We start from the raw sequence: 13,260 nt of genomic DNA on the forward strand, positions 1-13,260 counted from the left end.
GAGGAAAAGCAAGAAAAACTTGCGTCACCACAATCCTACAAGGAGTAGTAGTTCACTATTATAGGGTGGAAACATCTTGAAAGTACAGTAAAACGTTGGAACAAAGATGTTCTAGTCCGTCTAGAGCCTTCAAATGAAGACTCATGACTGAAATTAGAGACCTGCTGCCTACCAAGTCATGTTCGTTGCCTCTCTAGAATTCCAGGATACCAATTGTGGAACTCCAAAATATTTCAACGATTATTTCCATCTTAGGCTGGAATGTGAAGAAAGCTGAATCTGATACATCTACCACGTCATAAAATAAATGCAGGAGTAAAATCCTTGGAAAAAAAAAAGCTGATACTTACTCTTACACCCATTTTCCATTTTTTTGGGTTATGTTATCAATCAATCTTTTCGCTTTTCACCATTCTTCTGCATCGCAGAATTATCACCACCAAAATTGATAGAACATAAACTCTGCATTAACCAGTAAATTGAATATCACATTGAAAACAAGAAAAGCCAGAAAGTTATAGGTAGTTTTCCTTAATTACAGATTACCCGTCAACAGAAACAATGCGTACACAGTAGTCTAAAATCACAAAATCCAAACTAAAAGCTTAACATATATAATACCATCTGAAAATGGAAAAACATCTCAGAAACTCGCTTAATATTACGGAAATGGTGTTTAGAAGAAGCAAAATCAAGAAAGATCCATACATACATACTCTATCAAACTAAACTCTTTATCTTCCATTACCATTTTACAGATAAAAACCAATAGCTAGCATTATCAGACGACAGAATCGAAAGGATGACTTGAAATCCATCACCCAGAGATAACATTCCCAGGAGGCTCCTTGTACGCTTCCTTCACAGCAGCTTCGTTCTCGGATCCAGATTCAGCTTTCTCCGCATTCCGGTCGCCCGCAACTCCTCGCCCGGTTCTCTCCTCAGCCACCTTCCTGAACACTTCAGACGTCGATTGTGCTCTTTCCTCATCGATCAAGTTCCCTTGCGCACTCTTCTTGATGTCTGTTTTGCTCCCTTCGCTGTATCTCTGCATATATATTAGAATATTCCCATAAAACATTTCAATTCATTTGCAGAATAACATTAAACTTCAAGGCCGGTAACTGGAAATCTGGATCTGATCAACGTACCCTTATGGAGACGGGGAGATATGGCGAGAGGCGACGCTGGATCTTTGATGCGTGTGAGGACATAACTTGGCTACCCATTTCTTGGAGGCAAGGGGATGATGAAGTTAGAAAAGATCAAGAAAGATGTAAATTGATCGGGAGACAAATGATTTGATCAGTCTTTTTCAGGCTTTGAATACTGGATCAGAATATATACGCAGGAGATTGAGTGTATGTGTCCCCAATGCGTGGCAACTACATACTATGCCGCGCTGTCTCATTCTTCCTTCGCCCATTTAAATATAGTTTCTTTGTGGTTACAATGCATGCTAGTAATTCACTTTATTTATGAGCAGTGGCGGTATACCAAATCGATAAATAAAATATTTGTCTTAAATATTTACTTTTTTATATTATAATTATAATTTATTATATTGTTATATTTTAAAATCTTGATTTATTATATTTTTTGTTTTTATAATTTTAATTATTTGTCGACATCTTTTTGTAGTGTTCATACGTGACATTGATGTGTACCTTATCATATAAGTCGATTGAAAATAATTAAAATTTTCAAAAATTTGAAAGATATAAAATTAAAATTGAAATCAAACAATATAGATACCCAAAATCATAAAAATAGACATATATAACCTATATAATCGCAGTTTCCCCTGAGCTTATTTAAAGACACTTTATTCGTAATTTTGTTATAATGCAATTATTATTTGAATATATGTGCTCTCTTAAAAAAATAACGATATTTTTTTTAAAATTTAGTACTTTGTATAGATATGAATAATTTATAAATGATATTAAATTTTTTTGTGGAGTAGATTTAATACAAAAATTTGGAAATTAATTATTTGTTTTGTGGAATAGAGTTAGCACGGTAATTTGAAAATTAATTTGTTAAGAAGGATAGAGGTAGTATTTTCATTTGAAAAATATCATATCAAAAGACCAAGATAGTTAAAGCAAAAACTTGTGTGAGACGGTCTCACGGGTCGTATTTGTGAGAGGGATGTCATCTATGAAAAAGTATTACTTTTTATGCTAAGAATATTACTTTTTATTGTAAATATCGGTAGGATTGATCCGTCTCACAGATAAAGATTCGAGAGACCGTCTCACAAGAGACCTACTCGATAGTTAATAATTGCCTTCTTATAAATTTTTTATACAATAAAATAGATTAAATGAAAAATCTATGTAATCAGGAGCGGAATGGGTTCCGTGGACTGTCAGATAAAAGTCTAGATTCACACAGAAATTCATACCTATGCGAGTCGTCTTCTGGACAAAGTAAATGAACCCGAGACAACTATATATATAGACAAAAGGGTAAAACGATTCTCTGTCTTGTCTTGCGAACTACACCCATCCTAAGTTGCATGATACTCAGTAATCAATCAAAAGTTACCTCCTCTATGCAGCTAATATCTTCTATTGACTGGGATTAATTTGGTTCCAAATCTATAAACTGGTTAGACATACTAGCAAGGTGTGAAATGCTCACTCTACCTTCACGCTTACTGTAATCAGCAACAGCTTTCATTTCTTCCAATGAGATGTATATGTATTTTCCTCTATCGTCCATTAGGCCAGATAATCTTCCTGACAAATTTTAAAACACTCAAATTGGAAAAAGATTTCCGTAAAGGAGAACAAAACTTTGATGACCACTTAAAGTGAATATATAAGTTTCTATTATGTGTGGAAATCAATGCAAAATGTTCAACATGTACCAAGAACGTGAGGGAAAGAGTAAATACTCATATCTTTCAGAGAAGTTGTCCGATTGATACACTCCTGCATCCAGAAAATGATAACATGTGAGAAGAGCCAACAAAGACAACTATCGTGGCATCAGTCCAAAGTTCAAAAATTTAAGACAACAAACCTTTTTGTCATTTTACCATGAGACATGCAAACAGATCTAAAATCGACTTTTAAGTGAACACAACATATGACAAGTTAGTTTTTCTTTATTTATTCATCCAAATGGCAAATAATTAGATTACTCTAATCAGATAAATACTGCCAGTCTGCCACCTTGAGCTGTCAGAGAAAGGGGTAAAGGAAAATGATCCAAGAGCTACTTGAGTTCTCAACTTAAACTCTGCGGCAATATCCTCTGAGGGGAACACATTTATGCTTATGCAAATCAGATGAAATAATAAGGAGAACCGCATCAGTTCCTCACCCAATCAATGTAATGCTCATATATTTACATCATATATCCAAATGATTAACGTCAATGAATGTCAGGTAGATGCATGAAATTGAAAAGAAGGAGCCATATACCTCAGATCAAGAAATCTGACATCCATACATTCATAATATCATGCACTTGAAATTACGGGAAAAAAAGACTAAAATATAAAGAAATAAATGGGTCACACTCAAACTACCTTGATGTATTCAACAAAATCAAACAGCAGACCCTGGCTTCCATCATGCACTTCATTTTCTGTTGTGCCTTCAGCATCAACAGAAAACGCTCCTTTCCCCTTTTCAAACTCTAATGCCGCAGCCTCTTCCTCCTTAACTTTCTGAGCTTTGGCTTCTTCTTCCTGGATGCATGGTACTCATAACTTTCACGATAAATCACAGTATTTTTTACATAATTTTGTAAAAAACCTCGATTAACCAACCAGCATCCGTTCATGAGCTTCACGCTCCTCATCCTTCCTTTTCCTCATCTCTTCATATCGATCTTGTTTTATTCTCCTTGAGTCTTGTGCAGTCTCATCAGCCTAGGAGAAATTAAAAATGATAAGGATTCAATATACGAGAATGTGAAACATTGATGCTGCCAGAAATACAAGAAAAATATAGGACGCCATACTAATGCTGGAGGCAATCATATTTACAATATCAAGATATGCCCAACATAGCATATTGGACTTGATACAAATCAAAATATTTCCAGCATATCTGAGGTCCAGAATTTCATTTATCTGCCTTAATATATTAACTAAAACAGCAAGTAGTTTTTCAGCTTTAATACATCTCATAGACACAAAATTAATGCAGCGCAAAGTCAAGCAACAAAGAACTTTTACCTGGCGTTGTGCTTCCCGCTCCTGCCATTTCTTTTCCTTTTTCTTTGAAACTTTAGCAGTGTAGTATCCATCACCAGCTAGTTTGTCTGTCACTTCCATCAAGAGGTTCTATATTAATGTAAAATTAAAACTTAAATTTCATTCTCTACATCAAAGCTGTAAATGCGAAAAATAATAAAAGAATAGGCCATTCTCCTGACTGCCTTGCCAGATAGCAAATTAAGAACATTATCTGTTGATAAATAAATAAGCCAGAATCTATAAAAGTTTCAGGGAATTTGGAGGATGCCAATGCCTCCAGAAAGTAAGGAAGAAGAAAAGATATCACACACCCATTATGGCAAATATCTCATGCCTTTTCTAATCTTTATTGACGTATCTACAGACCTGGGCTACACAAGTGTGAATTTATAACTCTACGAAAATAGCACACAACTCCTTAAGCTCTAGGAAGGACTCTCCAGAATTTAGATCTCTCGTCTATTGGCTCTCTCTACATTGCCCACGCCAAATATTGTGTTGCCAAAAGCCAAGTTATGGTCCCCGTCTAGAAGAACCCTTCACCTTTCAGCCTTAACTGATTTGTTAAAGTTCACATTTCAATTGGAACACTGTAGTGTGTCAAACTCAAAAAATTAACGGCCAACCTCCAGACAAAATAACACCAACATTGGATTCACTAACTATCGATGTAGATAAATATAATAAAAGCTGATGATCAGCGCCAGATTAGCATCATCAAACCAAAATCAAATCCAAACTGAGAGGTAGAGCTTTATGACAAAAATATGTTGCTAGCAAGGGGCTTAAAGGCACTTTTTTTTTTTGATAGAATACTAATTTTATTATAATAATTTGACGTTACACCATTACCGCGGATAAGAAATCCGCAGTTACATTACAATAATTTACCCAATGCTAAAATACATCATAATTGTACCCGCAATAATCCCAAACTCTATGACTTAATAGCAATAATATCACAAGCAAATTAATTTCCGTCGATCAAGTATGGGACAAACTGAAATTCAGAATTGCAGCTTGGTCAATAAACTTGAAAGAGTACAGTCATCTTGGGATCTCGGAGTTGGTTAGGTCAATAATAAACCAAGATACACCGTTCATTAAATAAGCCAAAACGACTGAAGAGATTAGACAATACAACAAAGCAAAAACTAGTTTGGATAAGCAAACCATGTCCTAAAAAATGCATGTTATCTGATAAAGCTCAAATTTCCCACCAAAACACGGAAATCAACACTAAACCAGAAGCAAAATTACCATTTGAAACGCAGATAAAGCGTAAGAAATAGGAAAAGGAAAAGACCTTCCACAGTCGCCATGGCTGATGATGTGCTGGCAGCAGAAGCAGCAGGCCTTCTGCGCATTCGGCGCGTATTCTCACCCGCCCTTATCACTCTTTCCCCTTGTACATTCTGTAAATAAAATGCTGATTTAAGGAAAAGATCAACACGATTCGATTCAAAGAGCTATGAAACCACAAATTCTCCGTAGCTAAGAGTCAAATCACACAAATATCATGAAAATCCTACAAAATGATTAATCACTTAATCCAGTAACATGCAACCTGGTAAAGTGAAATCGCACACCTGAGGCTCTTCTTCATGTTGATGAGAAAGGTAGTGTACCTTGTACAGTATGAAGGCCTAATGCTTCCAAGTGATAGTTGTTCACCATTTTCTTGGTCTGTAAAAATACAGTATAGATAATCCAAAATATAGCATATTACAGGGACGATGCAGCATACAAAAATAGTTTGTTCATCGTTTTGGACCACTGAAAAGTGAGCAAGTGCGGAGATGATCCGACTTGACTTGTGATAGAACTATATAATACAATCACTAGTCAACAAGAAATTACTTGAAAATAATATACAAGAATGTAAAGTACGTAATTAAATGAGATATATTTTTATGAATGTAAGGATATAACACTCACACGTCATCCATTTTTCCACTCAGGAAGATTTCCACTAAAAAACTTCGATTTTAAAATATATTGTAACAATCTATTTCAGCTAGTACTTATCACTGTCTAGTAGTTGTGACTATTAACATGTACATATATTATTATATATAACATGTGTTATTAAAAGTTGACAAACACATAATATAATAAATAATAATATAAAGATTTAATAAAATGAAATTAAAGTACTAGTACCATAAGGACTAGGAGTCCTTGTGGAAGAGATACTCCTAATTAGATTAGAAGTCAACCTCTATATATACACCATGAAAGCTCATAATTTGAAACAACAAGTTTTGCACACAAAAACACAACAAAGCTCTCTCCTTTTCTCACAATCAAGTTTTGGCCACTTGTTCTTCCACCGCCGTCGCGCCTCCATTGTTGCACCGTCTCCGGATTTTTGAAATTCGGAGACCCTAGTCTCAACAAACAAATCGCTTACGATTTCTAATGCAATCCAAATGAGGAGGATAGTTTTTGATCGTGGACCTAATTAGGCGATCAAGGTTGAAGAGACGTTCGTAGGGATTTACAAGAAGAGCTATTTCACTTAAAAACTGGAATAGTTTGGAGTCCAGCGTAGCATACGCGCAAGTATAAACCCTTACACCCTATGAATGGAATTTTAAATACACGACGTCCAAGTAACATTTCAATTGTCGAAACGAAAATTTTAAATTTCCGCCAATGTATATAGTACTTTTCCTTCTGTCTTAGACCTCATATGAACGAACCTGAAAAGGCCACATACAAAAGGTTCTTTACTAAACAAAAAGGACGAAGTCATTTTTATATGTATATGTAAAAGATGTGGACCGGAGAGTTAGTATTGAGGTTGATATGGTTTCCCTTAGTTGGACAGCTTATCTAAGGGAGGAGGAACCGGATTATCCTGTTTTCACTAGATCTATGTAGTGAGTCGTGTAGGTGGCGTGTTGCAGACCATACATTGGGCGAGTTTTTCCCTCACTCGCTAGCAACCAAACCAAATGGGATTTCGTGATCTGTCCTACTTCAAGATGGCTCTCTTAGCTAGGCAAGGCTGACGAATCATGACTCATCCTAATGCTTTTTGGGTCCGTATTCCTAAGGGGATTGTGGGGACTCGGACCCTAATCATGTTCTTAATCGTCATTGGGACTAATTAATCAATTAGTATAATAAACAGGGTCTAACATTTTTTTTTCAATATAATATCAAATGCGGAACGTAATGGAATCACTCTACTATACATATCAGTATAAAAGTAAAGTACAAGTCTTGTACTATATACAATCATTTACAAACTAAGGTTCAACTACTAAATGTCAAGTGTTCAACCCTATCTCAAATCAAGTCCGTAGTCTCCACTCTAATCACGATCTCTCTCTTCATCTCCTCGACCCTGAACCTGTCCCACCTGTTGTCATGCACACATACAAACACGACAACAGCCGGATAACTCCGGTGAGAATAAATCCCAGTATAAATCAACGAAACATGCAATCATATAATTAATATAAAGCATGAAGCAGATATCAGATATATATCAAAATCTGAAACATAATTCATATCAAACTATCAATCATACTCGTGACTTCACGACTCAGACTAGACTCAATCCTAGTCTAGGGATCCCGGTTTCCAGACGTTGGTATTCCTATATCGACCAACAGTAATAGAAGGAACTCCGATTCTATCCACGTCGATATAACCAAACATCCAGTGTCTTGACATATCCGTCACAGACTGTGGCACTATCGCCAATACACTATCTTGTGACATCGTGCAATGTGCCCGTGGCGATCCTGTCACTATCAGGTACTTCTGTCACAAGATCACTCGTCTAATATTCGTCTAACACATGCTCTCTATACATCAATAGAACAAGCATATCAAATAAAATCAATGCAAATAATGACAAATAGTATGTGATTTAGGGAAACACAAGTATATCCTACTTGTGTCGATCTCCCAATACCACATTGATTTATACCTTTCGTTTGTTGCAGTTCTGACGACGTTCCCGTTTAGAATTCACAGTCTGTCAATACACGATCTGGCAATGGACAATATCAATTAATCCCATATCAATATACTGTTCAAATCAATACCAATCTGATCAATCTGGATTTAACTCAAAATCAACGGCATAACGGGACAATCTCGATATCCCCGTTAAGACAACATTAACAGATAACAGTTACAATCTATACTCAATATCCAATACACTCTATAATTCAACCATAATCCAAATCTGTCCAATACCACTCAATATAATCTGAAAAAGTATAACAAATCCGTAATCAATCTGTTTCTTAATCTGACTTCGATTTTATGATGTCTAACATGTCAAGAACATCATATATGAATTTTATTCAATTCTGACAATAGCATAATTTCAACACATATCAAAACGTAACAAAACTTACGTCCAGTTGTAGCCCGCGTCGATAGGAACACCGTACTGAAGTCGGATTTAAAATCTAACGGGCGGATCGAAATATAAAGGCGTAGAGATTTCTGAAGCTTTTCTCATTTCCTTTCTCGATTTCTTCGTTTCTGATTCTTGCTGAAGGAACTTACAACATTATATATATCTACTTGCATGGTTAAGCTACGTGGCTTATTTTTCTTGCATTGTAAGCGGCGCTCGGGCGGTCACAATTTACCGCTCGGGCGCGGAACGTTCTGCCCGAGTGTCCAACTTGTTACACACTGGCGCTCGGGCGGTAATTTTCTGCCGCTCGGGCGCCAAACGTTCTGTCCAAGTACTAACCGTGTTCTGCACTGGCGCTCGGGCGGTCCTTTTCTACCGCTCGGGCGCCAAAGGTTCTGTACAAAAGATTAGTTTTGTGATGTACCGACGCCTGGCTTCTCCACTTGAGCTCTTACAATCTCCATACTGTTAATTAATCCACTTTTGATTACAGTAATTAAATCTCGGTCATTACAGGGAGGGACTTCCCCAATAGTGACTTCATGCAAGCAAGAAAAGGGAGTTATCTTTCGTGCGTCTTGGGTGCGAGTTTACGATGTCCCAACATTTATCTCATATAAGAACATTAAGTAAATTAACCAAAAAATCATTTCTTATTTAAAAAATTATTGTAAAGTTTTATTTTAATACATTTATTATTCACAAATAATTATTACCGTTTATATTTTTATAAAATTATTGAAATTTCAAAATAATTTTTTTATTTCGGTAGAGTTTTGGATTAATAAAAAAATAAATTAAATTATAAAAACTAAAATTTATGCATAAAGATGAATTTGTTGTGAAAAAGTAAAAATTTACGGTAAAAAGTAAAAATCTCAAACTCTTAAAATTATCACACTACACACTTTATAATATTTTTCTCTCAACTCAATTGTGATTTTCTTCACAAATGATAGATCTATTTATAGAAAATTTTTACAAATAATCCAAAAATAAAATACATCATTACCTACATCATCAAACATTAATTTTCAACATTCAACACCTAATTTTACCTAATTTTCAACATTCAACATTCACATTTTCAACACAAATATTTTTCACATTTTTAAATAATTTTTCAACACTCCCCCTTGTGATGATGATCATAATGATTGTATACATTACATGTTTTTATACTGTCTCGTTAAAAACCTTACTAGGAAAAACCCATTGGGATAAAAATCATAGTAAGGGAAAAAGAGTGCAGTCACGTAAACTCCCCCTCATGTTGACACGAACAATTCTTCACAAATTTCGTAGATTGCGCATCCCAATATTATATATGTGCTTTCTGAATATTGTCGTAGGAAGTGCCTTTGTGAAGAGATCTGATGAGTTTTCACTTGATTGAATGTGACGAACATCAATACATTTATTCTTCTCAAGCTCCTTGGTGAATGCGAAGAACTTAGGAGGAATATGTTTAGTTCTGTCGCTTTTTATGTATCCTTCTTTCATTTGAGCAACACATGCAGCATTATCTTCATATAGTATCACAGGCTTCTCGTCGAATGATAATCCGCATGAGATTTGGATATGTTGAGTCATTGATTTTAACCACACACATTCACGGCTTGCTTCATGTAGTGCAATAATCTCGGCATGATTTGATGAAGTTGTTACAAGTGTTTGTTTCTGTGAACGCCAAGAAATTGCAGTGCCTCCACGAGTAAATACATATCCAGTTTGAGAACGTGCTTTGTGTGGATCAGATAAGTATCCAGCATCGGCATAACCAATTATACTTGGATTAGCATCTTTTGAATACAAAAGTCCCAAGTCTGTCGTTCCTCGTAGATAACGGAATATATGTTTAATTCCGTTCCAATGTCTCTTTGTTGGATATGTGCTAAATCTTGCCAATAAATTTACGGCAAAAGATATATCAGGCCTTGTACAATTTGTAAGATACATAAGGGCACCGATAGCACTTAGATATGGTACTTCTGGACCAAGAATATCTTCATCATCTTCACATGGACGGAATGGATCCTTTTCTATGTTTAATGATCTAACAACCATTGGAGTACTTAAAGGATTTGATTTGTCCATATTAAAACGTTTAAGGATCTTTTCTGTATAATTTGTCTGGTGAACAAATATTCCACATTCTTTTTGTTCAATTTGTAAACCCAGACAATACTTGGTTTTTCCAAGATCCTTCATTTCAAATTCTTCTTTCAAGTATGACACAACTTCTTGAATTTCCTTATTTGTTCCAATGATGTTTAAATCATCAACATATACAGCAATAATTACGCATCCGGATGTTGTTTTCTTAATGAAAACACAAGGGCATATTGAATTATTTACATATCCCTTTTTCATCAAGTGATCACTTAGCCTATTATACCACATTCTGCCGGATTGCTTCAACCCATATAATGATCTTAGTAATTTCACAGAATAACATTCTCTGGGTTTTGAACTTTGTGCTTCAGGCATCTTAAATCCTTCAGGGATTTTCATATATATATTACTATCAAGTGATCCATATAAGTAGGCTGTAACAACATCCATAAGACGCATTTCTAAATTTTCAGATACTGCCAAGCTAATCAAATACCGAAACGTAATTGCATCCATCACAGGAGAATACGTTTCTTCATAATCAATTCCAGGCCTTTGAGAAAAACCTTGTGCAACAAGTCGAGCTTTATATCTTACTATTTCATTTTTCTCATTTCGCTTTCGAATAAAAACCCATTTGTATCCAACAGGTTTTACACCTTCAGGTGTAAGGACTATAGGTCCAAAAACATTACGTTTATTTAGCGAATCCAATTCAACCTGGATGGCATCTTTCCATTTTATCCAATCCTGCCGATTTTTACATTCACCAAAAGATTTTGGTTCATGATCTTCATTATCATTTATGATGTCGATTGCCACATTATAAGAAAATATATCATCAATTTCTTCTATATCTTTTCGGTTCCATATTTTTCCAGTATTAATATAATTGATAGAGATTTCATGATTCTCGTCAGTTTGTGGTTCTGACAAAACATTTTCATCATCATGTGTTTCTTCAGGAACATCATTCTCTATTTTGTGATCATTATGTGTTTCTTCAGGAACATCATTCTCTATTTTGTGATCATTGTGTTTCTCTATGAATTTTCTTTTTCGAGGATTTTTATCCTTGGAACCAACTGGCCTTCCACGCTTCAGGCGTTTAATGACATCATGACTATCTTCAATTTGTTTCTTCGGAATTTCAATTCGAGCAGGGGCATTTGCAGCATGTATATATGATTTAGTTACCCCTTTTGTGTCTGCAAATGCATCTGGTATTTGATTTGCTATTCTTTGCAAGTGCACAATTTGCTGTACATCTTTTTCACATTGTTTTGTTCTTGGATCCAGATGTAACAATGATGATACATACCATGTAATTTCTTTTTCGGTATGTTTCTGTTCTCCCCCTAACATTGGGAAGATTTCCTCATTAAAATGACAATCAGCAAAACGTGCTGTGAACACGTCGCCTGTCTGTGGTTCAAGATATCGAATGATCGATGGACTATCATAACCAATATAAATTCCAATCTTTCTTTGAGGTCCCATTTTCTTTCGTTGAGGTGGTGCAATAGGCACATACACCATACATCCAAAAATTCTCAGATGAGAAATGTCTGGTTCTTTACCAAATGCAAGCTGCAATGGGGAGTATTTATGATATGCACTTGGTCTGATGCGAATTAATGAAGCAGCATGTAAAATTGCATGTCCCCATATAGAAATAGGGAGCTTTGTTTTCATAATCATTGGTCTAGCAATCATTTGCAGACGTTTAATCAATGATTCAGCCAATCCATTTTGAGTATGTACATGAGCAACAGGATGCTCAACAATGATTCCCATAGACATACAATAATCATTGAAAGTCTGGGAAGTAAATTCACCAGCATTATCAAGTCTAATTTTCTTGATTGTATAATCGGGAAATTGATTCCTCAATTTTATTATTTGAGCAAGTAATCTTGCAAATGCAACATTTCGAGTTGACAATAAACATACATGTGACCATCTGCTGGAGGCATCAATCAATACCATAAAGTATCTGAATGGTCCACATGGTGGATGGATTGGTCCACAAATATCACCCTGAATACGTTCAAGAAACATTGGTGATTCAGTTTGGATTTTGGCTGGTGATGGTCTTATAATAAGTTTTCCAAGAGAACATGCTTTACATTGAAACTTATTATTCTGAAAGATCTTCTGGTCTTTCAACGGATGACCATGTGTATTTTCTATAATTCTTCGCATCATTGTTGAACCAGGATGTCCTAATCGATCATGCCAATTGTTTAAAATTGAAGAATTATCAACTACCATGTTTGATTCNAGCAACAGGATGCTCAACAATGATTCCCATAGACATACGATAATCATTGAAAGTTTGGGAAGTAAATTCACCAGCATTATCAAGTCTAATTTTCTTGATTGTATAATCGGGAAATTGATTCCTCAATTTTATTATTTGAGCAAGTAATTTTGCAAACGCAACATTTCGAGTTGACAATAAACATACATGTGACCATCTGCTGGAGGCATCAATCAATACCATAAAGTATCTGAATGGTCCACATGGTGGATG

At 35.3% G+C, this 13,260-nt stretch overlaps 2 protein-coding genes across 2 annotated transcripts; both read right to left on the reverse strand.

Moving 5' to 3' along the window:
* Window positions 1-641: 641 nt before the first annotated feature.
* Window positions 642-1,402, reverse strand: LOC140981123 (uncharacterized). Its single transcript, XM_073447394.1, has 2 exons — window positions 1,152-1,402; window positions 642-1,048 (listed from the first exon to the last, which is right to left on the reverse strand). The coding sequence occupies exons 1-2, from the start codon at window positions 1,227-1,229 to the stop codon at window positions 818-820; spliced, it is 309 nt and encodes a 102-aa protein (XP_073303495.1). The 5' UTR covers window positions 1,230-1,402; the 3' UTR covers window positions 642-817.
* A 990-nt stretch (window positions 1,403-2,392) lies between these two features.
* On the reverse strand, window positions 2,393-6,168 carry LOC140981671 (DDRGK domain-containing protein 1-like). The gene is given in 9 exon segments (XM_073448089.1): window positions 2,393-2,747; window positions 2,879-2,942; window positions 3,545-3,706; window positions 3,788-3,889; window positions 4,199-4,285; window positions 4,287-4,306; window positions 5,526-5,634; window positions 5,809-5,865; window positions 6,160-6,168. Coding segments are annotated over 9 exon segments (768 nt in total). The 3' UTR covers window positions 2,393-2,589.
* Between the last annotated feature and the right edge of the window lie 7,092 nt (window positions 6,169-13,260).

This window comes from Primulina huaijiensis, chromosome 7 (assembly GCF_012295235.1).
Source record: "Primulina huaijiensis isolate GDHJ02 chromosome 7, ASM1229523v2, whole genome shotgun sequence".
Taxonomy (NCBI): domain Eukaryota; kingdom Viridiplantae; phylum Streptophyta; class Magnoliopsida; order Lamiales; family Gesneriaceae; genus Primulina; species Primulina huaijiensis.